The 26,155-nt window shown below is 46.4% G+C and overlaps 1 protein-coding gene across 2 annotated transcripts in view; it reads left to right on the forward strand.

Moving 5' to 3' along the window:
• Positions 1-3,289: 3,289 nt before the first annotated feature.
• Positions 3,290-26,155, forward strand: part of ECE2 (endothelin converting enzyme 2) — an 85,873-nt gene continuing 63,007 nt past the window's right edge. The window contains exons 1-2 of one of the 2 annotated variants that reach the window (XM_087933610.1): positions 3,290-3,467; positions 23,524-23,613. In XM_087933610.1, the coding sequence (XP_087789736.1) occupies positions 3,435-3,467; positions 23,524-23,613 (123 nt within the window). In that variant the 5' untranslated portion in view covers positions 3,290-3,434. The remainder of the gene's footprint in view (positions 3,468-23,523; positions 23,614-26,155) is intronic. The other variant, XM_087933609.1, reaches the window with a different exon arrangement.

Below are 26,155 nucleotides of genomic sequence, written 5' to 3' on the forward strand. Positions count from 1 at the left end.
TTGCAGCATCCCCACAGTCATGAGAGGCCAGGCAAGGAGAGGCGTGCCTCAATGTGAGTGATATTGAGTTGGCCACACCCAGCCAATAACATGACCACCAAGCCACATCCACCCAGTCACATGACCAACAAGCCACACCTACCACCTAAGCCACATCCACAGAACTGGTTGTTAAAAAATTTAAATCCCACCCCTGGCAATAACATAGTTCTCCTGCGTGAGCAGGGGGCTGGACCAGATGACCTCCAAGGTCCCTTCCAACTCTGTTACTGTTACTGCTTTCAAAGTGAATGTGCTACACACTACGGGTAGTCCTCAATGTACAACCTTTCATTTAGCGATGTTTCGAAGTTACAAAGGCACTGAAAAAAAAGTGACTTAGGACTTTTTTGCACACCTACGACCCTTGCAGCATCTCCTTGGTCATGTGATCAAAATCCAGCTGCTTGACAACTGATTCACATTTATAACAGTTGCAGTGTCCTGGGGCCATTGTGTGATGGCTTTTTGTAACTTTCTGACCAGCAAAAGTAATGAGGGTTAGAGATACACTCAAGCAACAACGTTGCTAACTTAACTGCACCAGGCTCAATAGCAGGAACTATGAGAGGGATCTTGGAGTCTTAGTGGACAGCCAGCTAAATATGAGCCAGCCGTGTGCAGCAGCCGCCAAAAAACCCAATGCAATCCTTAGTTGCATTAACCTAGGGATACAATCAAGATCAAGGGAGGTACTAATACCACCCTATAAAGCCTTAGTAAGACCACACCTAGAGTACTGCATCCAGTTTTGGTTACCACATTATAAAAAAGATGTTGAAACTCTAGAAAAAGTGCAGAGAAGAGCAACCAGGATGATTAGGGGACTGGAGACTAAAACATATGAAGAACGGTTGCAGGAGCTGGGCTTGGCTAGTCTAAGGAAGAGAAGGACCAGGGGAGACAGGCTAGCAGTCTTCCAATATCTGAGGGGCTGCCACAGAGAGGAGGGGGTCAAGCTATTTTCTAAAGCACCTGAAGGCCAGACAAGGAATAATGGATGGAAACTGAACAAGGCAAGATTTAATCTGGAAATAAAGATAAACTTTCTGACAGTGAGAACAACTGACCCACGGAACAGAAGTTGCCCTCAGAAATTGTGGGAGCATCATCACTTCAGACTTTCAAGAAGAGATTGGACTGCCATCTGTCAGAAATGGTGTAGGCTCTCCCACTTGGGCAGGGGGTTGGACTAGATGACCTATAAGGTCCCTTCCAATTCTGATTATCTGTTATCTGCAGTGATTCACTTAACAGCAAGAAAGGTCATTGAACGGGGTAAAATTAACTGTATTGCTTAGCAACAGAAAATCTGGGCTCAACTGCGGTTTATAAGTCAAGGATTACCTATATAAGCCTACAGAAGCGCACAGCCTCATTGCGAGTGTTGAAGAGGAAAAGGGGAGAATCCGAACGCGAGTCCCCTGCTACCCAAAAGCTAAATCAGAAAAATAAGGTAGCAAGCGGGGCAGGATATCCCTACCACCCTCCCTACATGCTCAGCCCCAGGATAGCAACCGTCAGGGGAGGGATTTGGTTTGGTTTGCACCCCAAGGAGACTTGAAACTTGAGGTGATAAATCTCAGCTCGGAGAGATGATAAATAAATAAAAATTAAGGTGGCAAGAGGGGCAAGGCTGCCCAATTCAAAAGCATCCTCAGCCCCAGCCATTCATTGCAAGAAGGGGTTTGGATGGGGGGGGGAGAGAGAGGAAAGAGCGCACGGCTGTTCCGCCCTCATGAGGACTTGAAACTTGAGATGAGAAATCTTGAGATGATAAATTAAAAAATAAGGAGGCAAAAGGGACAAGGACGTCGGTGCCATTTGCCCTACAATTCCAAAGCATCCTTAGCCCCAGCCATTCATTGCAAGAGGGGTTTGGGGGTGTGGGGGGTACAGGAGGGAAGGAGCATGCAGCTGTTCCGCACCCATGAGGACTTGAAACTTGAGATGATAAATCTCAGCTCGGAGAGACAACAAATCAATAAAAATTAAGATGGCAAGAGGGGCAAGGATGCCCCCTGCCCTACGATGCAAAAGCCTTCTCAGCTCAGCCATCAATTGCAATGAGAGAGCTTGGGGGTGGGGTGGGGGGAGGAGAACTAGCGCGTGGCTGTTCCGCATCCATGAGGACTTGAAACTTGAGGTGATAAATGAGGTGATAAATCAAAAATAAGGGGCAAAAGGGACAAGGACGCCGGTGCCACTTGCCCTACAATTCCAAAGCATCCTCCGCCCCAGCCATTCATTGCACGATGGAGGAGTGGAAGGAGCATGCAGCTGTTCCGCATCCCTGAGGACTTGAAACTTGAAATGATAAATCTCAGCTGGGAGATGATTAAAAAAAAAAAATAAGGTGGCAAGAGAGGCAAGGATGCCATCCGCCCTACGATGCAAAAGCCTCCACGACGCCCAGCCCCCCATCCCAACGAAGAGGGTTGGAGGGGTGGGGAGAAGAAAGGAGCGCTTGGCTGCTGCGCACCCATGAGGACTAGAAGCTTGGGGTGATCAATCTCAGCTGGGAGACGCTAAATTAAAAAACAAAAATAAGGTGGCAAGAGGGACAAGGACGCCGGTGCCACTTGCCCTACAATTCCAAAGCATCCTCCGCCCCAGCCATTCATTGCAAGAAGGAGGTTTTTGGGAGGATGGAGGAGAGGAAGGAGAGCGCAGCTCTTCCGCATCCCTGAGGACTGGAAACTTGAGACGATCAATCTCAGCTGGGAGACGATCAATTTAACCCCCAAAAAAGGTGGCACGAGAGGCAAGGATGCCCCCCGCCCTACGAGGCAAAAAGCCTCCACAACGCCCAGCCACCCATCGCAACGAAGAGGGTTGGAGGTTTGGGGGGCGGGGGAGGGTAAGAAGAAAGGAGCGCTTGGCTGTGCTGCGCAACCCATTGAGGACTAGAAACTTGAGCGGGCGACCCTCGCGCGAAAGGCGGCCCTTCTCCGGCCAAGGCCAGGGGGGCGGGGGGGGGAGGCCGGGGAGAAGCGGTTGGAGGAGAAGAGCGCTCCAGCCCCCACCCCCCGACCTCTCCGGTTCCCTTAGCTCGTCCGGGGCTGCAGCCGGGCCCCCGCTGACCTGAGCCGGCGGAGGCACCCCGCGCAGGGCGCGGCTGGGAGCGAGGCTCCCCCTTTGCCCCGCCGCCCGTTTAGCAGAGGCGCTCCCTCCGGTGGGGGAGGAAGGAAGGACGGCAGGCCGGTTGCCTGCCTGCCTGCCCGCTTGCCTGCCTGCCGGTCCGCGGGCCCCCTGGCGGAGCGGCTCCGCATGGCCCCCGCGGCGGACTCGGCCGCTGCCACCGCCCCTTGCCCGCCTCGCCCCCGCCTGGCTCCCGAGGGAGGGAGGAGGCAGGCAGCGGCCGGGATCCTCCTCCGCCCGACCGGATCGCCAGCATGAGCGTGGCTCTCCAGGACCTCGGCAACAACGTGAGTAGCAGCAAAGGCGGCGGCGGCGGCCGCCCACCCGCAGCAACCACAGTTCGGCCCAGGGCGGGCTTGGGTTTGGCCAAAGCGTAGAGCAAACCCAGGGCCGGGCTGAACCGGGTCGGGCCGGGCTGGGTTGGACTGAACCGGGCCGGGCGGGGGGTAAAGGAACCGTCCGATCGACCTGCCTTGCCAAAAGCGGGGATGCTTTTTTTGGGGGGGAGAGAGAGAAGGGTCCATGTTCCACAGCCCGCAACTTTTATCCCTGGCCCACCTACCCACCCGTGTCCGGGCAGTAACATTGGGGGGAAAAACTCGGGCGTGATTGGTCCTGAACGCGGGACGCGCGCGCCCTCCCCGCTTTTTGCTTGCAGAGGTTGCGGGCAGTGGAGCATGGACCCCCCCCCTTTTTTTTTTATTTAAAGGCCGCCCCGGCGGGTTTGACTCGTTCCTTGGGATGGATGGGCGGACACGAGGCGGGCGGGGGGACGGGACACACCGAGTGCGCTCATCCGCTTGTCCCAGAGGTGCTTCCCACCCTCTCTCTCAAGAGGCAGTAACAGTAACAAGAGTTGGAAGGGACCTTGGAGGTCATCTTGTCCAACCCCCTGCTCCCCTGCAGGAGACCAATACTACTATTCCTTGCAGGTCTCTTCTTCAAAGCCTCCAGGGATGAGGCACCCGCAACTTCCAAAGGCTGTTGTTTATGCACGCAACTGGACTTTCTGGGTTTGTTTGGGTTTGTTTTTCCTTTTTCTTTGAAGACCTTTGGCTTCCTCCTCCAGGAAGCTTCTTCAGCTCGGAGGAAGCTTCTTTTGGAGGAGCTGAGGAAGCTTCTTGGAGGAGAAGCGAAATGCCTTCAAAGAAAAAAAAGAACACAGAAAGCGCAGTTGCCTCTTGGGGGAAAAAAATACATCTTTGGGACAACTATGAGCTGGATGATGGAGAATCCCCATAGACCAGAGATCTCCAAAACTTGGCAACTTGAAGACTTGTGGACTTCAACTCCCATAGCTCCCAGCTATGCTGGCTGGAGGATTCTGGGAGTTGAAGTCCACAAGTCTTCAAGTTGCCAAGTTTGGGGACCCCTTGCCATACACATTCTTCATCTGCTTCGTTTTTGAGGCCTGTTAGCCTTCTTGCCTTCCATCCCTCATGGTGGCCTCCTTTCCAAACCCCGTGATAATGGAGCATTAATAAGTCCTCTTGGGGTGTCAAGGGTGGGGTGAGAGTTCAGAGGTGGTGCACCATGGGTGTCCTGATTGCCAGGGCTAATTGGGCAATCTAAGCTAGGAGAGACCTGTTCTGTCCTGCGCTTTCGAAGCCAGTGGGCTCTGGATATAAAAATCAAAACCTGATGTTTGATGCTGACCTAGAGGTGTTGGTTTGGAACCCTGGCTAAGTTCTGGAGAACTTAGACTTAATTCACCCCAAGCTTCTGACTGCTCTCATCAAACCCCAGAGTGATTTAGGAGAGATGGTACAGATGAACTGCTCCAATCTTTGTTTCATTGCTGATTGTACCCTATGACTATCATTAAGTGTTGTACGTTATGACTCTTGCCTCTTGCCGAATGTCTCTTTTCTTTTATGTACACTGAGAGTACTTACACCAAGACAAATTTCTTGTGTGTCCAATCACATTTGGCTAATAAAGAATTCTATTCTATTCTATTCTATTCTATTCTATTCTATTCTATTCTCTATTCTCTACTCTATTCTCTACTCTACTCTACTCTACTCTACTCTCTTCTCTACTCTACTCTACTCTACATTCCATTCCATTCCATTCCGTTCCATTCCATTCCACTCCACTCTACATTCTATTCTATTCTATTCTATTCTATTCTATTCTATTCTCTATTCTCTACTCTATTCTCTACTCTCTCTACTCTATTCTCTACTCTACTCTACTCTACTCTACTCTACTTTACTCTACTCTACTCTCTTCTCTACTCTACTCTACATTCCACTCCATTCCATTCCACTCCACTCTACATTCTATTCTATTCTATTCTATTCTATTCTATTCTATTCTATTCTGTTCTCTATTCTCTACTCTATTCTCTACTCTACTCTACTCTCTTCTCTTCTCTACTCTACATTTCACTCCACTCCATTCCATTCCACTCCACTCTACATTCTATTCTATTCTATTCTATTCTATTCTATTCTACTCTACTACTCTACTCTCTACTCTGTTCTCTACTCTATTCTCTACTCTACTCTCTTCTCTACTCTACTCTACATTCCACTCCACTCTACATTCTATTCTATTCTATTCTATTCTATTCTATTCTACATTCTATTCCCCACCCCTTGCAGTCCCCATATGAAAACCACCAGCAGTAGGGAAGGAGATCCGATCCTATTCTTGGAAGACTGCTCCACTTCCTACCATCTCCTGCCATCAGAACATTCTTCCTAATCCACCTGAATCATATTTTTCAGTTTTTCAGTTTCAGTTCATCGGTCCTTTTCCTACTCCTTGCACTCTTCTCATGTCTTGTCCAAGTCTTCTTTTTTTCTTAAGTTTAAACAGACTCTGCTTTCTTAACTATCTCGGTAGGCTTGGTATCCAGGTTGTTGTTGTCGTTACTGTTATTCAGTTGCTAAGTCATGTCCGAGTCTTCATGACCCAATGCACGATAGCATGCCAGGCTGCCGCTGTCTCCCAGAGTGTGTCCAAATTCACGTTCGTTGTATCGCTGGCCCCATCTCATCCTCTGCCATCCCCTTTCTCCTTCTGCCTTCCGTCTTCCCCAACATCCGTTCCCAGGGAGTCTTCTCTTCTCATTTGGTGGCCAAAGGATTTGAGCTTCAGCTTCAGGATCTGCCCTTCCAAAGGGTTGGTTTGCTTTAGGATTGACAAATTGGATCTCCTTACAGTCCAACCGGGTTACTGTGGTCAAACCAATGTTGAAAACAGGTGTTTATGTGTTTTATATCAGGAGTCTAATTCAGTAGTTTTTCTCTTCTCTTCTCTTCTCTTCTCTTCTCTTCTCTTCTCTTCTCTTCTCTTCTCTTCTCCTCTCCTCTCCTCTCCTCTCCTCTCCTCTCTTCTCTTCTCTTCTCTCCTCTCCTCTCCTCTCCTGCTCTTACTCTACTCTACTCTACTCTAGTCTACTCTAGTCTACTCTACTCTACTCTAAATTATTCTAGTCAATTTCTAAATGTCCCATCCAGGTAATCATTGTATCCTATAGGACAGAGATCTTCAAACCTGACAGCTTTAAGACTTTTGGATGTCAACTCCCAGAATTCCTTCTCCAGTCATGTTAGCTCAGGAATTTTGGGAATTGAAGTGCACAAGTCTTAAACTTGCCATAGGAGGATCCATTTCAAAGGTTCAGGTAATCCCATTGCAGGGTTCTCCTGGTTGTAGGTTCATATGTCACCTTCCAAGTATTTTGATTTATTTATCCATCAAATGTATGTGGTTGCTTGCCTGTCTCATGGAAAAATGACTCCGATTCCTCCCTCCCTAATGACTTATTAGTAATATCTAATATTATATTACTAATTTCCTTACCTGCTTAGCCTGCTTTGTCACCATTGCATGGTGTCAGCTCATTCGGCGTAGGTGGTAGGTGGTGTAGGTGTCAGCTCATTTGGAACTTTGTAAATTGTGGCTTTTCGAGAAGCGGGGAATCCATCAGCATGGGTTAATAGGCAGCAAATGAAAAGAACGTTTTAAGAAGGATGAGGACTTCCTTAGAAGATGTCTCAACACCTTCTGTGCCACCAGGAATTAGTCAAAAACAGTGGTCAAAAGGATACGTCTACTATTGGAAGACCATTAGCTCGATTCATTCAGATAGGATAGGATAAGAGAAGATAAAATTGGATAGGATAGGATGAGAAGAGAAGAGAAGAGAAACTTTATTGTTGTTTTTTACTGTGGGAACACTAGCACACATTGAAAATTAAATTCTTGTTGCCTGCTGTCAAAAGTGTACACATACATAACATACCTACGGGCATGCTAATACATATCTATGTGCATACTTACCCCTTTACATATAAATACATATAAATATTGATCACTGTCCATCTAGAATACATAGGGGAAAGAGGAAGCTTGAGCATTGAAACAAGGCTTAAAGCAGTAACTGTGAAAGGGATTTTGGAGTCTTAGTGGACAACAAGTTGAACATGAGCCAACAATGTAGAGCAGCAGCCCAAAAAGCCAATGCAATCCTAAATCTCATCAACAGAGGGATACAAATCAAGATCAAGGGAGGTACTAATACCACCCTATAAAGCTTTAGTAAGACCACACCTAGAGTACTGCATCCAGTTTTGGTCACCACACTATAAAAGAGATGTTGAGACTCTAGAAAAAGTACAGAGAAGAGCAACCAGGATGACAAGGGGACTGGAGACTATGGCATACGAAGAACGGTTACAGGAAGTGGGCGTGGCTAGTCTAGTGAAGAGAAGGGGGGGAGGTTGGACTAGATGACCTGCAAGGTCCCTTCCAACTCTGTTAATCTGTTCATAAGGCTGATACCGCATGGAAGAAAAGCTGTGGGGTGAATCCAGGTGTTCTGCTTTGGATACCACGAAGCCTGGAGCCTTCTAAAGGTTCCCTTCTGTCTCCTTTGTGCTGTGGCTTTAGGTGGGGTGATTTTGTCAGGTTAAGCTGGTTACTTTGCAGAATCCCTAGACCTGAGATGAGCCATAATGCTGGGGACCCAAGGCAGACATTTTGCCTGATCTTAATGCAAGGCTAATCGGAAGGCTTTAGAGAAGCTTGTAAGATGGGGTACCGCTAGTCCTTGCCTTGCAACCAAAACTGAGCCCCGAATTTCCATCGCTAAGCAAGGCAGCGGGTTTTTTTTACCCTGCTCTATGACCTTTCTTGCCACCGTTGTTAAGTGAATCACTGCAGTTCTTAAGCTAGTCCCATGGGTGTTCAGTGTCTTTGGCTTCCCCATTGGTTTTGCTGATCGGGGATCCTGCAACGGTCATAACTGTGAAACACCAGCAACCACCATGGAGCCCAGAATTTATGTTGCCAAGGGGGACATCGGTCAAGTGAGTTTCGCCCCGTTTTATGACTTTTCTTTCCCCCGTGGTTAAGTGGATCACTGCAGTTGTTAAGTGAGTCACGTGGTTGTTAAGCGAATCTGGCTTCCCCATGGGCTTTGCTGGTCAGAAAGTTGCAAAAGGGGATTGCGTGATCAGGGGACGCTGCAACCGTCATAAATATGAGTCAATTGTCAAACATCTGAATGTCAATCATGTGACCATGGGGATGTTGCAGCAGTCGTAAGCGTGAAAAACAGTCATAAGTCACTTTTTTCAGTGCAGTTGTAACTTTGAACGGTCACTAAATGAACTGTTGTAAGTCAAGGACTACCTGTAATGAATTCCTTTATCATATTTTATCACTAATATTATATACATACATACATACATACATATACCTAGAATTTTTTTCTCCTTCCTTATCCCTGTTTCTACTGAGCTACAGGTAGTCCTTGACTGTCATGCCCTTGTTGGAATCTGATTCTGAGGGGGAGGTTGAACAGCTGACAGGGAGTGGGAGTGTGGCTCTGGTGGTTGTGTAGAAAACTGGGGAAGGGCACAGTCCGGCTGGGCATTCAGAGGAAGACCCAGACCCACCCTCTCTTCATCCTAGGGAGGAACAGATAAGGGAGCAACATGGGTTACGGGGGAGAAAAGGGCCCTGATTCCCTTCATTAGCTGGAGCTGGGAAACCAGGATATAAAGGACGTTTGCACACAGCACCTTGCTGGATGCACAGCATGCATTATCTTTGTTTGTCATGTCTTATCTGGGTTCTGGCGTCCCCCCAACTGTGTGTGTTTCGTTATCTTTTGAAGTCTGCAATTTCTTATCCTGCCCTGTCTCCTTAATTGCTGCAATGTGGTTTATGTTGGTTTTTATTTATAATTTATATGTACTTTGGGTTCCGACTGAATTTCTTCCCTTTAAAGACTGTTCCTGGAAGAGGTTTTTCTCCAGCTGATGATCACAGGACATTGGGGGCCAAGCTGGAGGAATTAAAGGGATTTTACCTACTTTTGTGACTTTGTTGCTTTTGTGCCACGCCCCTTTGGGTCATCACGTTGACTTAAGACCACAACTCAGCCCAAAATTTCTGTTGGTAAGCAAGGTAGTTGTTAAGGGATTTGTGCCTCCATTTTATGGCCTTTTTTTGCCATGGTTATTAAGTGAATCATGGCAGTCGTTAAGTAAATCATGCCATCCTTAAGAAAAACTGGCTTCTTCTAGTGACTTTGCTTGTTGGAATCCGGCCGGGAAGGTTACAAGGGGTGATCAGATGTCTCTGGGATCCAGGCCGGGGTCCAACGGTGCTGAAAAATGCAGTTTGCAACCAGTCTTCAGACTTACGACCGTTTCAGCATCCTCCTGAATGCCATTCAGCCACTTGTAACCACTGGCGTGGATTTACGATGGCTGCAGCCTCTCGGAATCACATGATTTAGCTTAGTTTACTTCCTTGTCACTGCATCCTGTACAACGAAATTAAATGCCATCTTCAGTGTACATTCTAACTATAAAAATTCCTCGTATGATTTGATTGCTTCTTGTACCCTATGACTATCATTCAGTGTTGTACCTGATGATTCTGGACTCTTGACGAATGTCTCTTTTTTCTTTTTATGTACACTGAGAGCATTTGCAACAAGACAAATTCCTTCTGTGTCCAATCACACTTGGCCAATAAAAAGAATTCTATTCTGTTCTATTCTAAAATAAAACACAAGGACACACCCTTCGCATTATGCACAATTGAATTGAACACCCCTGATATTGCATTCATACTGCACTATAGACAGTAGAATTCAATATAGTTACCGCTTTGGGATAGAAGCTGTTTTTCAGCCTATTTGTCCTTGTTTTTTATTGTCCTGGACTGTCTGCCAGATGGTTAATAGTTCAGAAAAAGGGTGCCCAGGATGAGATGGATCTTTAAGCATGTTTTGAACTTAAGAAAGGCAGTGGGAGTTATAAAGCTCTTCCAAAGAGAGAAGAGGGCAACCAATGTTAATCCTCTGGAGTGCCATTGATCACCATTCCCAGACGGCTTCCAACAATAGTAATAGCAATAGCACTTAAGACTTATATACCACTTTCCAGTATTTTACAGCCTTCTCTAAACAGTTTACAGAGTCAGCATTTTTGCCCCCCCAACAAGGTCATTTTACTGACCTTGGAAGATTGGGAGACTGTTAACCAGGAGCTGGTTAGGATCTGATTGGCCTACCAGCGGCCAACGGAGCTGGTGGCAGACTCGGACAGTGAAGAGTTCGGGGAGGAACATGGGCCAGTCCTGGAGTCTGACAAGGGCTCTGCATTGGAGGCAGAGATGGGGCCAGGGCCACCTGACCGTTATCCGCTGCTTTCAGAGTCGAAGATCAGTGGAGAAGAAGAACAGCTGGAGTCTGTTCCCACAGTGCTCATGCACAGAGATGCCAGGAGAAGGGAACAGTTAAGGAACAAGGATTGACTCGGGAGTAAAAGTTCAGGTGGATGGTGAATGGCCCTAGGGTATAAAGAGGAGCGACACAGGAGTGGTGTTTGCAGGGGGCAATTAGTTCAGTTCATTAGGGTGAAGGTCTGTTTTTGACTTCTTGCCAAGTAATTGCTGCTACAGCGTGAGTGTTTGGAAGCTATCGGCCTGGCAACTCTCCAAGCCTGATAAAAGTAGTTGTGAAATGTCACGAAAGACCATTTGCCAGGACTTTGCTAGAGAGGAGTTCCTTTTAACCTAAATAAAAGGGATTTTATCGGGACGAGGAATCGGCTTCATGATCTTGGGAAGCCTAGGTCAGAACAGGATCGAACTGCTGGCAGTGGGCAGAGCTAGCCTGCAATACTGCATTCTAACCACTGAGCCACCACAGCTCCTTCAGCTCCACCTCAAGGAAAATTCACTGGGGGAAACTAGGTTTGCTTGACAACGGTGACAAGAAAGGTCACAACACCTAATATAACTCAGCTAACAACCAGACGGGTTAGCAACAGAAGTTCCAGCTCCAATTATGATCATAAGTCAAGAACTATCTGTACCTGACGATGGAAAAATAAGTTGCTTCATATGCGGTATTAACAAGCACAAACTGTTCTTTCAAACTTTGAGATTGAAAGACTTTATTTCGTTTGGTTTTTTTTGGTGAATTAACTGAGCTTGCCGGCCTTGGTTTAAAAAACCCAGAAGTTTCACAATAATAAAATAAAGTCTTTTATAAAATTTATGAGGAGCCAACCCAATAAAATCTCCCAGATTGCTAACGGCAGTCAACTGTGCAAGATGCGGGCTTCACAAATAGCCAGGCAGAGAGGACAGAAAAAAAACTTCTTCTCAAATTCAGAAGGAGGGAAGAAAATGAGAAGACTGAACGGACACGCTTGAGCCTTCATGCAAGGAAAGGCAGGTTTTGAATAACCGAGCGCCGAAAGAAGAGAGGTTCGTGAAAAGCCAATTCTGTCTGCCAAAGAATCGGGCCCTTTCTGCAAATTAGTAAATAGAGGTTGACGGAGGAGGATAATAAAGTGGTCTTTGAATCGGTTTTTGTCCTTGAGAGGAAAAAGTTTAAGAAGAAGAACATTGCACCTTAAGCAAGGAGAGAAGCAACTCAGAAATAAGGAGAACTTTCCTAGAAGTGAGAACAATTATGCAATGGAACAGCTTGCCTGCAGAAGTTGTGGCTGCTCCATCACTGGAGGTTTTTAAGAGGAGACTGGACAGCCACTTTCTGGAATAGTATAGGGCAGGGGTGTCCAACCTTGGCAACTTTAAGACTTGTGGACTTCAACTCCCAGAGTTCCTCAGCCAGCTTTGCTTCCTCAGCCAACCTTGGCAACTTTAAGACTTGTGGACTTCAACTCCCAGAGTTCCTCAGCCAGCTTTGCTTCCTCAGCCAACCTTGGCAACTTTAAGACTTGTGGACTTCAACTCCCAGAGTTCCTCAGCCAGCTGAGGAACTCTGGGAGTTGAAGTCCACAAGTCTTAAAGTTGCCAAGGTTGGACACCCCTGGTATAGGGTCTCCTACTCGAGCAGTGGGTGGACTAGAAGACTCCCAAGGTCCCTTCCAACTCCGTTATTCTATTCCAGTGATGGCGAACCTTTTTGTTGTGGTGTGCCAAAAGCGCCCGCATGCCGGCACCCACAATGCAATGCCCCCTACCCCCTGTGCATGCATGCGCGACACCCCTGCCCTGTCCCCTTACCTGGATTGCGCATGCGTGTGCCTCCCAGCTGATTTTTGGCCCATTTTGAGGCCGTTTTCACCCTCCTGGAGGCTCGAGGGAAGCCTCGGGAGGCCGAAAAATGGCCCCGTTTTGGCACTTGCTGTATTTCCGGAAGGCTTGTTTTTTGGCCTCCCAAGGCTGCAGAGGCTTCCCTCGAGCCTCCAGGAGGGTGAAAATGGCCTCAAACGGGCCGAAAATCATCTGGGAGGTGCGCACATGTGCAGTCCAGGTAAGTTTAGTTGGGGCTCGCGTGCCCACACAAATGGCTCTGCGTATCATCTATAGCGTACGTGCCCTAGGTTCACCATCACGGTTCTTTTCTATTTACAAGCGAGCCCATGTATAGGTAGTCTTCAACTTATGACCACAATAGAACCTAGATACGAAGCAAGTCTTGCTGTCGCAAAGCAAGACAGTTGTTCAGTGACTTCTTTGCCTCATGTCATGACCTTTCTTGCCACAGTTGTTAAGTGAATCACTGCAGTTAAGTTACTAACATGACTGTTCAGGGAATCCCAAAACTTTCAAAAATATGAGTCAGATGCCAACCATCTGAATTTTGATCATGGGATGGGATGCTGCAACGGTCATTAAGTGTGAAAAGGGGGCATAAGTCACTTTTTTCAGTGCTGTTGTAAACTTTGGATGGTTATTATTAAACGAACTGTTGTAAGTTGAGGACTACCTGTATCGAAGAATCCTTCAAAGGAACTCTGATTAACTCTTCTGTCGGACTTGGAGCAGGTCGACCAGGTCAGTGTTTCTCAATCTCAACAATTTTGGGATGTATGGATTTCAACTTCCGGAATTTCTGCAGTCAGCAAGCTGAGATGCTTTCTCCGGTTCCCCGTTGTACTTTTGGACTCCAATTTCTCTTATCTGAGCATTGTCTTGGCTGTGGTTTCTTCCTCCTGTTCCTCAAGGTTATTCGCACAGCCCTTTACAGTCTCCTAAGGATGCGGTGGCTCAGTGGCTAAGATGCTGAGCTTGTCGATCAGAAAGGTCGACAGTTCCGCGGCTCAAGTCCCTAGCGCCGCATAACGGCGTGAGCTCCCGTTACTTGTCCCAGCTTCTGCCAACCTAGTTTGAATGCATGTGGAAAAATTCAAGTAGAAAAATAAGGACCCCTTTGGTGGGGAAGGGAACAGCATTCTGTGCGCCTTCGGGCATTTAGTCATGCCGGCCACATGACCATGGAGATGTCTTCGGACAGCGCTGGCTCTTTGGCTTTGTAATGGAGATGAGCACCGTCCCCTAGAGCCTAGCATGTATGTGCAAGGGTAATCTCTACCTTTATACCAAAGGTGTGTGATGACCCAGGGCAAAGCACGGAAGCCACACACTCAGCTGATAGTTCAAAACGCATTTTGGCTGCATTTTGATCGCATGACCTTGGGGGTGTAAGTGTGAAAACTGCTCATAATGGGGTCAGTGCCATCGTAACTTTGAACTGTTGTAAGATGGAGGCCACCTGTAACTGTCCGAAGTGGCGTAGGGTTCCCTGCCTCAGCAGGGGTTGGACTAGAAGACCTTCCAAAGTCCCTTCCGTCTCTGTTATTCTCTTCTGTTTTCTTTTCTTTTAACATCAGCTCTTTGTGGGAACCGGGAGAGGTAACGGAAGGAGGTGTTCTCCAGCCCTCGCAGTTGGAGCTGTTTCTAAGACGATGTCATTTGATACCTCGAGATTCGGCTGTTTTGCTTGCCTGCCTGCCTTCCTGTTTCCTTACCCTCATGTTTCCTCCAGAGAGGAAACTCGACTTGTGGTGGGAGCACAAGATGAAAGCCTATAGGAGGGCCCACGGTGGGGTGGCTGCTTTTTTTAGAGGCTAAGAGAGCTTTCAAACCTCTTATTGTTATGCAGGGTTAATAAATAGTGCATGGACTCACATTTTTAGGCCGTGAGTAGCTCTCCAAGCAGTGCATTCTGACAAAAGGCTTGGTAAGGCCACATTTGGACTACTGCATCCCGTTTTGGTCGTCACGATGTAAAAAAGGAAGATGTTGAGACTCTAGAAAGAGTGCAGAAAAGAGCAAGAAAGATGCATAGGGGACTGGAGGCTTATGAAGAACGGTTGCAGGAACTGGGCATGGCTAGTCGGATGAAAAGAAGGACTAGGGGAGAAACGATAGCAGTCTTCCAATATTTGAGGGGCTGCCCCAAAGAAGAGGGAGTCAATCCATTCTCCAAAGCACCTGAGGGCAGGACAAGAAGCAACGGGTGGAGACTCATCAAGGAAAGAAGCAACCTGGAACCAAGGAAGAATTTCCTGACAGTCAGAACAATTAATTAGTGAAACAACTTGCCTCCAGAAGTTGTGAAGAACTGGAAGTTTTTAAAAAGATGTTGGATAACGCTTTGTCTGAAGTGGTGCAGTAGGGTTTCCTGCCTAGGCAGGGGGTTGGACTAGAAGACCTCCAAGGTACCTTCCCTTAACTCTGTTATTCTATTCTATTCTGTTCTGTTCTGTTCCGTTCCGTTCCATTCTATTCTGTTCTATTCTCTATTCTATTCTATTCTATTCTATTCTGTTCTATTCCATTCCATTCTATTCCATTCCATTCTATTCTGTTCTATTCTATTCTATTCATTCCATTCCCTATTCTATTCTATTCTATTCTATTCTATTCTATTCTATTCTATTCTATTCCTTAGTCTATTCTATTCTCTATTCTGTTCTGTTCTGTTCTATTCATTCCATTCCATTCCTTATTCTATTCTGTTCTGTTCTGTTCTGTTCTGTTCTATTCTATTCTATTCTATTCTATTCTATTCTATTCTATTCTATTCTATTCTGTTCTGTTCTATTCTACTCTACTCTATTCTATTCCCATTCCATTCCATTCCATTCCCTCTTCTACTCTACTCTACTCTACTCTACTCTACTCTACTCTACTCTACTCTACTCTACTCTATTCTATTCTGGGGTGTCTTATCTACTCCTTTCCATGTCAGTTAGGTTCATTCGAGATATCCTGCTGAATGAAGCATATCTTTGTTTCCTTGGAAACCACAATTGTCCCCCACGTATGACCCCCCCACCACCACCAATTGAGCCCAGTGTTGATGTCGCTAAGCGAGAAAAACCATTTTGCTCCATTTTACGACTCTTTTCTCACCACCTTCGTTAAGTCAACCCACTGCTTCTTCTTAAACGAGTAAGGGTGTTGTTAAGGGAGTTCCCCCTGGTCTAGAAGATTGAAAAAGGGGATCATGTGACTCTGGGGAACGCTGCTATCCTCATAAATGGGAGTCAGCCATTCAAGCATCCGGATGTCAATCACATGACCTGTGGGGATGCCGCAACAGGCATTCATGTGAAAAAATGGTTGTTAAGTCGCTTTTTTTCGGGGCCGTTGTAACTTTGAACCATCACTAAATGAACTGTTTGTAAGCAGGGATGATAGTCCAACTTTGGCAACTTTAAGGCCTATGGACTTCAATTCCCAGAATTCCCCAGCCAGCCATGTATGGCTGGCTGGGGAATTCTGGGAGTTGAAGTCCACAGGCCTTAAAGTTACCAAGGCTGGATATTCCTGACATAGAAGGGGATCATTCAACTCACTAAATATTTGTACTTCCATTTGGATTTTTTCGTTTTTTGTTTACAAAAAGGGATCCATTTTGGGTTTTCTTAGCATCCTTTACCAGCTTCAGCTGTTTTTGTACTTTTCTAATTTCTAGCTATCGGAATATACTTCGTTGTGATGGCCATAATCTTCTTTCCTTATCAAACAGGCCTGCGGTCTGTTTGCTTCAGAACTTCACCAGGCCGATGCTGAAGTTACATTGGTTTCTCCTGTTCCCCCCCCCACCCCCACCCCGCTTCGTTTTCCCCCCCACCGAATGAGATCCGTTTAAAATTATGCTTCTACTCACTTCTATTTTTGTTTTTAGAAATTCCCACCTCTCTTGAGTTCCTTTCCCCCTTTGGGTCTCCTGCCATGAAATCCTTCGGAATATTGCTCTAAGTTCGTTAACATTTGGTGTTCGGGAAGTCCAAAATACATGTGCATCAGCTTCGCGCTTAGAGTGTTTTGAAATCACGAAACCCATGGTTGTATTCTTCCAGGGTTCTCCTCTCCCTCTCTTCTTCTCCTCCTTTCCCCTTCCTCCTCTACCTCCACCTCTTCTTCTCCTCCTTCTCCTTCTCTTCCTCCTCCTCCCCTTTGTCCTCCTCTTCCTCCTCCACCTCCTCTCCTCCTCCTCCTTTTCCTCCCCTTTTGTTCTCCTCTTCCTCCTCTTCCCTCTTCTTTCTCCACCTCTTCTCCTCCTCCTCCTTCTCCTCCTCCTTTCCCTCTCCTCTTCCTCCTTTCCCTTCCTCCTCCTCCTCCTCCTCCTCCACCTCTCCTCCTCCTTCTCCTTTCTTTTCCCCTTTGTTCTCCTCCTCCTCCTCCTCCTCTTCTTCCTTCTCCTCCTTCACCTCCTCTTCTTCTCCTTCTCCTTCTTCCCTTCCCCTCCTCCTTCTCTCTTCATCTTCTTCCTCCTCCCTCCTCCTCCTCCCCTCCCTCCCTCCTCCTCCTCCTCCCTCTCCTCCTCCTTCTCCTTTCTTTTCCCCTTTGTTCTCCTCCTCCTCCTCCTCTTCTTCCTTCTCCTCCTTCACCTCCTCTTCTTCTCCTTCTCCTTCTCCTTCTTCCCCTTCCCCCTCCTCCTTCTCTTCTTCATCTTCTTCCTCCTCCCCTCCTCCTCCTCCCCCTCCCTCCCCTCCTCCTCCTCCACCTCTCCTCCTCCTTCTCCTTTCTTTTCCCCTTTGTCTCCTCCTCCTCCTCCTCCTCCTCCTCTTCTTCTTCCTTCTCCTCCTTCACCTCCTCTTCTTCTCCTTCTTCCCCTTCCCCTCCTCCTTCTCTTCTTCATCTTCTTCCCCCTCCTGCTTCTCCTCCCCCTTTGCATGAGTAATACCAGACCCCTACTAATATTCATTCTTCTACTTTAAAAAAAGCAACAACCCAGATTATCCCTGAAGTATCTGTAAGCTAATTCACTTTATTTCTAGAAAATGACAAAGACTCCCAGAACAGCAGATCAACATATCCTGAGAGGGAGGGGAAAGAGAACTGTCTGGGGAATGTCAAAATGCTTTCTACATCCCTGATGGATGTCATTCATCAAGACTCCATTATACCCATTAAACTATATTTCTCTTCCTGTACTCAAAGTAGAAGCTCGTCTCATTTATTTCCCATACAGCTTTACTGTATAAACTTCAGGGACTGTGTGCTTTATGGGCCCAGTTTTTCCTAATTATTTTTTATGGAATGTGTAATAGATCTCATAACAGCAGCACACAGTAAGCACTGGTGAGGAAACCATGTGCCAAAGGATCTTTACGGCATCTACATCTAAGCAAGTAAGAAGACAGGGGGTGGGGGGTGGGGGGGAAATGATACCCCCCCATAATTAAGAGATAATACTTAAATTCCAAGAAATCATTTAGTGAGGTTTCAGGCATCCAAGAAAAACAAAAAGCAAGCTTAGCGAACTAGCATCGAGCAAGCAATGAAACAAACAAAATTGTATGCGTGCAGAATTCCAAGCAGGGGCCCTATGACATTCAGAGAGTCAGTTAAAAATGTGGAATTGAAATGTCTCATGAGATTTTTCCGTCATCCAGGGTTGTCCCAAACCCTGATGAGGGCCCTCAATGAGATCGAGTTTGAGACCCCTGCTCTAGATCTACTCCCTGAGAAGGAAGCAATGTCCGAAGGCAATTCTGTAGGAGGAGAGACAGGGGGTGGAATCAAAAGAGGCATCAGCCTAGACTCTCTACATAGCCACAAACCGACGAAGTCGAATCCCTCTTGAATTCTGTTGGCCCTTATCTAGCGCCGAGATTGCGCTAACGGTTAGTTGCGTAGTTCCCTGCACGCAGGGATGATGAGCAGTAAAATTCACAAGTGCAGCCCTGATCTTTCGGTCCCGATCTTCCGTGCCCGACATATTCTCTCCCCCATCCCTGTTCCCTGTTCCTAGCAGATAGTATGGAATTCTTTTATGGGCCAAGTGTGATTGGACACACAAGGAATTCGTCTTTGGTGCATAAGCTCTCATGTGTATATAGTTTGCATTGCCAGCCAGCAGATCTGGTCTTCACACGCGTGCTTCGTTTTCTCGTAGTAAGGAGTCACCAACACACTCAACTTTTCTCTTTTACAGCTGCTTCCATTCAAGGACCCTCTATTCTGCTTCCTGTTCTTCTGTATCTCTTTTCCTTTTTTCTTTTCTTTTCTTTTGAACCCTCTTTTTTCATACCTGTTGACATCCTGACTGCTGTTCTTGGATATATCAGCGATGAGTAATACCTCTCATTTTGTTCCTCCGTTTCATTGTGTTTCTTATGACAATCAACTTCCGCTGTTAGGCCTTTCGTTGGTAGAGCTGATTGATAGTTACCCTTTTCCATCACTGAATTACAAAGATGTACTGGTACAATTAAGGGGGCCGAAGGGCTAAAACATATGACGAACGGTTGCAGGAACTGGGGTTAGGGATTTCCTTTTGATTGATTGATGGATTGATTGATTGAGGTGTATACTGTGTTCTTCTTGGGTGGGCTGCACCAAGGGAGGCTCATTCAATTTCATTGGACACCTGTCGTACATTGACAATAAAGGTTTGAACCAGAGGTGGGTATTCAGCAGGTTCTGACCAGTTCTGGAGAACCGGTAGCGGAAATTTTGAGTACTTCGGAGAACTGGCAAATCCCACCACTGACTAGAGATTTTACAGTATCCTTCCCCTGACACGCCCACAGAACCAGCAGTAAAAAAAATTTGAATCCCACCACTGCTTTGAACTTTGAACTTTGTGTCTATTCTAGTGAAAAGAAGGACTAGGGGTGACAGGATAGCAGTCTTCCAATATTTGAGGGGCTGCCACAGAGAGGAGGGAGGGGTCAAGCTCTTCATCCAGATTTGGTCGCCACGATGTTAAAAAAAGATGTTGAGACTCTGGAAAGAGTGCAGAGAAGAGCCAACAAAGATGATGAGAGGAGTGGAGGCTAAAACATATGAAAAATGGTTGCAGGAATTGGGTATTCTAGTGAAAAGAAGGACTAGTGGGTGACAGGATAGCAGTCTTCCAATATTTGAGGGGCTGCCACAAAGAAGAGAGAGTCAAACTATTCTCCAAAGCACTTGAGGGCAGGACAAGAAGCAATGGGTGGAAACTAATCAAGGAGAGAAGCAACCTAGAACTAAGGAGAAATTTCCTGTCAGTCAGAACAATTAACCAGTGGAACAACTTGCCTCCAGAAGTTGTAAATGCACCATCACTGGAGACTTTTAAGAAGAGACTGGACAGCCATTTGTCTGGAATGGTATAGGGTAGTGGTGGGACTCAGATTTTTTACTACTGGTTCTGTGGGCAAGGCTTAGTGGACATGGCCGGGAAAGGATACTGCAAAATCCCCATTCCCTCCTCATCCCACTAACCTGCTTTCCAGCTCCGTTCTCCTGTTCAGGGCAACCAAAGGAGACCCAGCCGATCAGCTGGAACTCAGGAGGCAGAGAGTAGATGAGGGCGGGGCCAGTCAGAGGTGGGATTTGGCGGTTCTCTGAATTACTCAAAATGTCTCCTTCCGGTTCTCCAGAACGGGTCTGAATCTGCTGAAGACCACCACCTCTGGTGTAGGGTCTCCTGCTTGAGCAAGGGGTTGGACTAGAAGATCTCCAAGGTCCCTTCCAACTCTGTTATTCTGACTTCATCTCTTGTTCTTCAGACCTAAGGCTGTGCGCAATGTACATTTGAGTTGTTTGGAGTAATGCAGATTTTTTGGTTGTTTGGAGTAACTGCAGGTTTTGATTCCTGAGGTCAGCATGGTGCATTCTCCCTTCTTTTCCTGAAGGATCTGTCGGTAAAGCCTTTGATCTACTTTAGCCAAGTAGAGACAACCTGTATGAAGGGTGGCCTGCCTTAAGAGGATCTGGCTGTCCCAAATCCTCTTAGCTTTCTCTGCTCGGCGAAGCTCCCTGGAAATGATTCCCACCCATTGGAATTAATAAACCAAGGGACACACTGAATCTATCCTGGGTGATTTGGGTCTGACAAACCAGCTTGGGCAGATCAGAGGCAAAGAATCGGAAGACGTAATCCTTTCTAAATATAGGCACTGCGCTAAGGAAGGGAGAATCGGCAGGCCAGAGATGGAAAGAATGGTAAAACACCTCAGATCATTTAGACATCCTGTGCTTTCTGATTTTAAAGGGCGGTGGGGGAGGGGACTTCTGGGACTTTCACTATATTAAAAGAATTAAAAATTGGGGGGGAGGGACGGGGGAGAGGGAAATTGGAAGGACCAAGGAACTTAGAGAAAGGTGGGAGTTATTCCCTTGCTCATCTTCATAAAAAAAGAATAAGTGCCTTTTTTTGTCTGTACCTCCTTCCTGTAGGAAATTGATTGACTTACATACAGTAAATGAATGCCAATGACACTCAAAATGAGTTCCACATTTGCCTATTCTTCCTTCAAGCAGGCTTCCTTCCTTCCTTCCTTCTTTCCTCCTTCCTTCCCTCTCTCCCTCCTTCTCATTCCCAACTCCTTCATTCCTTCCTTCTTTCCTTCCTTTCTGTCTTCCTTCCTTCTTTCCTCCTTCCTTCCTTCTCATTCCCAACTCCTCCCTCCCTCCCACCCTCCCTCCTTCTCATTCCCATCATCTTCCTTCTTTCCTTCTTCCTTCCTCCCACCCTCCCTCCTTCTCATTCCCATCATCTTCCTTCTTTCCTTCTTCCTTCCTCCCACCCTCCCTCCTTCTCATTCCCATCATCTTCCTTCTTTCCTTCTTCCTTCCTCCCACCCTCCCTTCTTCTCATTCCCATCGCTCTCTTTTTTCCTTCTTCCCCCTCCTCCTCCTCATTCCCATCTCCCTCCCTCTTCTTCCTTCCTTCCTTCCTTCCATCCATCCTTCCTTCCTTCTTCCCTCCTTCCCTCCCTCCCATTGTAACTTTGAATGGTTGCTAAACAAATGATTGTGAGGACGACCAGTTGCAACTTTTCCCACATTAGAGGACTGTGGGTTGTTGTTTTTAAAGTGCATGCATGCTCCAGAAAGAAAACAGAACTGTAGCATGAATAATAATAATAATAATAATAATAATAATAATAATAATAATAATAATAATAACTACTATTATTATTATTCATGCTACAGTTCTGTTTTTAAATTATCATTATTATTGTTATCATTATCATTATCGTTGTTATTATTATTATTGTTAAAAATAGGGTGAAAATATTTCTCATAATATCAGTTTGGCCACACACACCAAGAAACGGAGGACCCTGTGTTCCAACTATCTCTTCCATAGAATTTTTTTCAGATTCATGATGTGCCGTGAAATTGCCTTTGACTCCTAGCAACCACATAGATTTTTCTCCAGGATGATCGATCCCGAAGCTGTTTCTTTCAAACCTCCCGGGGGCCTATTCATCAAATGGAGTCTTATCTGTCTTGCTGCTTGGCTGTCCTGCTCTTCTCTCTCCTTCTTCCCCTTGGAGGAATTAGAATCGCCAGCCTTAAAATAGCATCCCTGTTTTAAAAATGAGATTAGGCAGAAGTTGGAACTCTGCATTTTTCTTCCCCCTCTCTGTATTCTCACGTCTGGAAAAGCCGCGCAGAATTATTGTTGGATGAAACGCGATGATTCTTCGCATGGTAGAAAAATGTCGCCTCTTTCTCTCCATTGTCCCTTGAAAGAGTAAACAGTTTTATTACTATTAAGATTGGTCTCACAGCCAGCCAGATTCTTAGGTTGTTGTGGTCTGTTGGCAGCCTGCGGAGACGGCAGCAGAGTCGGACAGTGTGGAGGAACATGGGCCAGTCCGGGAATCTGGGGTGGACTCGGAGATGGGGCCAGGGCCATCTGGGACTTACGTGCTGACTCCAGAGCCTCCAGAATCCGACAGCAGCGAGGCAGAGGAACAAGGGGAGCCTGTTCCCAGTGCGCACATGCACAAAGCTGCCAGAAGGCAAGAATAGTTAAGACAAAGGGGGTGACTTGGGAATAAGGCTTGGAGGTGATTGGCCCTCCCATAAGACATAAAGGAGGAGCAAAGGGACAGGAATCATTGCAGGAAGCAACTTTGTTCGTACTGGTCGGTTTGAAACCTGAAGCTCTGTGTTGAATTTGTGGCCTTGTATAACTAATTGGAAATTTAGTCGTTGGCAGCATTTCCAGGAAGATAAAGGTGTGCATTTATCAGATTTATCTCGAAGGACTTTGGCAGACTTCCATGGGACTATTTACAAACTGTTTGAAACTCATTACGGGCTGGGAATATATGGAGTATTATGTATAATAGTTTTTTTTTTTTACTAATTTTCTGTTTTAGGATTCCTAATAAAAAATATCTCTGGTTTCAACTCAGTTTTAACTTTTGTGATTTCTCCCAACCAATTTTTAATTTTCCTCCAATATTTTTGCTTTTGGGCAGGTCCACCACATAGTATGGTAGTTTCCTTGCTTATAGCCACACTTCCAACAGCTCGTTGAATTGTTGGGAAACATTTTTGCAAGTCTCACTGGCAGTAAATGCCAACGATAAAAACGTTTTGTACAGATTCTCCTTGTAAGTTGCTGATAAAGTTAGTTGATAATTTATTGTCCATGGGTTTTCCCAATCTTCCAAATTGATGTTGTATCCAAAGTTTTTGGCTCTTACATGTTTCATCCATAACCGTGTAGTTTCGACAGCCAGATTGTGATATTTCGTGATTTTTTTCCCCAATTCTTTTTCTTTGCCTGTCGTTTTCTCTCGTGTCTTCCAACCCAGGGTTGTTTTTCACATTATTTCTTCCCCCATCCTCTCTCTTCAGATGACGGAGTATAAGCGAGCCATGTTTCAAGAAGATGAAGTGCTGGATGCCACAGGGGACGGGAACAACGCATCTCCAGACAGCATAGAGGTAGGGCAATTGATGTAAGGTACGCCTAATCATTTAGCGACCGTTCGAGGTTACGACGGCACCCGAAAAGAGCGACTTACAACTACTTTTCCCATTTACACCTGTTGCAGCATCCCCATGGTCATGGGATCAGAATTTGGGCACCTGGCCACTGGCATGTATTGATGAAGGTTGCAGTGATGAAGGTTCCAGCAAAGTCAATTTGGAGCCATTGACCGCATGTGTCAACTCAAAAAGTTTTATCTGGTCTTTTTAGTTGCCAGCAGAAAGGGAGCAGGGAAACTAGTGCATTCCTTAAATGCTTCAGATAATTGCTGGGCAGCCAAAGCTGTTGGCACGCAAGATTATGATTGGAGAGCATGATTGATGACTCTTGCCTATGGATGTGTCCCATTGGAGAATATACATCCAGGGGTGGAAGGAAGACCAGAGTCAAGGGTGAAATGAATAATGTATCTCAGAGTCGGCTACACCCAGGTAGCACCAGCATGTTCACTCCTAATAAATCTTTTTTAAACTCTGAGAGATGCGGCTGGAGATTCGTGATTTAAATGGGGGTGGATGCCGGAGCCCTGACCGCACAATTCATTTAACAAGTGTGGCAATTCGCTTAACGACCATGTGAAAGAGGTTGCAGAAGGGGGCACAGTTCACTTCACCACCATCTTGCTTAGCGATGGAAATCTTGTGCTCCCGGCGAGGGGTCATAAGCCGAGGACCATTTGTGTACTTTCGCGTATTTGACTCCAGCCTGAGAGGCTGCCATGTGATCTTTACACACCCAGAATGTCAGGGTTCAAGTAATAGACCTATAGCAAGCAAAGCTCTGAGGCGGATGAATTCCTCAAAGAATAGCCTTATTGGATATATCATCTTGGCACAGATCTGGTGAAAACCAACTCTGGGGGTTCTTGTGGGTTTCACGTAATTAAAAATAAAAGTTTGTCATATTCTAAACAAAATCGGTCACATGGTCCAATCACAGCGCTGTCTGGTTGCCTGGTGACATAACTCCGCCTCTCTCTGACCAGGTGTGAGAATGTCCTTGGTTCCCAAGAGAAAGTACCATATTATTAAGAGTATCAGACACATTTTTTCCACCCCCAAAAGTGGGGGGAAATGTCTGTGCCTCTTATACAGTGAATGTTGCCGAAGCCCCACCCACCCGCTGGCCCCAACCCGCTGGGCTCTGCCTCCCAGCCATTTGCCTCCTTGCAGCAAACAGCAAGCAGCCTGTTTCAGCTTCAGCACAGCCTGATTAGCACAAGCAGCTGATTGTCGGCTGGATTGGCCTCCCAATGATCAGCTGTTTCAGGCTGCAGAGATTGCCATTGCTCCTGCCGCCTCCGTGCACCTCATTTTCGGCCTCCGCATCCCATTTTGGGCCTCTGCACACCCCATTTTCTGCCTGTTCTGATCCCTGGGTGGAAAATGGAGCCTGCGGAGGCTGAAAACGGCATGCCGAGGCCGAAAACGGGGCACACGGAAGTGGTAATAGGCGATGGCAATCCCTGCAGCCTGAAACAGGTGATTATCGGGAGGCCGATCCAGCCGACAATCAGCTGCTCGTGCTAAATCAGGCTGTGCTAAAGCTGAAACAGTCTGTTTGCTGTTTGCTGCAAGGAGGCAAATGGCTGGGAGGCAGGTTTTTTTCTTGTTTTCCTCCCCAGAAGCTAGGTGTGTCTTATACTTCGGAGCGTCTTATACTCTCCCCCACAAATACAGTATTTTGTTTAGGCTACAAAATCCCAGCTATCTTAAATCCCCACCTCCCTATCCCTCCGCTTCAGGGTGGCAACACTGAAGCTGTCAAAAATGGCAGATCAGCTTCAGGGATGACATGCGCCTGATGCTGCTTGGCAACACAATTATTTGTATTAAAGTAATAAGCCCAGCACTGTCTGGGCTGCCTACATCATTGCAACGTTGAAGTTAGCAAAGCGTGAATGGAAGTTGGGAAGAAAGAGAGTTCAGAGCAGCTGGCTCCAAAGGAAAAAGCTCGCGTAAAGCATACGAGCTTTGACCCCAATCCCCAAATTGTGCTCATGATTTATAACTCTGACTTTCTTCCTATTTGGGGAAACCAGCAAGGATTGCTTTTATGGGCAAGACGTATATTCTCGATTACCGGTGGCAGAAGATTCATTTCGGATGCAGCTGTGTTCAGTGTCAGCTTTGAAATTCAGCTGCCACATTTTTTTTAGAGAGAGAGTTAGAGGAGTTGAAAAGTTCAAGGTTATTCTGTGTGTTGTATTAAGAATTTCCAGTTGCAGCTAATTGGTCCTCATGATTTATGAAGTGTAGAAGTGGGAGGAGAGAAGGGAGGAGAGAAGGTGGGTTCTGTGTGTAACGAGTGAAAAAACTTACACTTGGGAAATTGCTTTTGACATGCCAGATCTGTTCCTAATAAATCAATTGGAGAGATAACATCTCGGAGTGATTGATATCATGGATACTTTCTGGATGCTTGACATTCAGTGGGACATGATTCAAAGTTTCCCTTTAAGTCACGGGGTTTGCGGTAAGCCATTGAAAGGCAATA

This window comes from Pseudonaja textilis, chromosome 4 (genome assembly GCF_049901715.1).
Source record: "Pseudonaja textilis isolate UNSWEBS1 chromosome 4, rPseTex1.2, whole genome shotgun sequence".
NCBI lineage: Eukaryota > Metazoa > Chordata > Lepidosauria > Squamata > Elapidae > Pseudonaja > Pseudonaja textilis.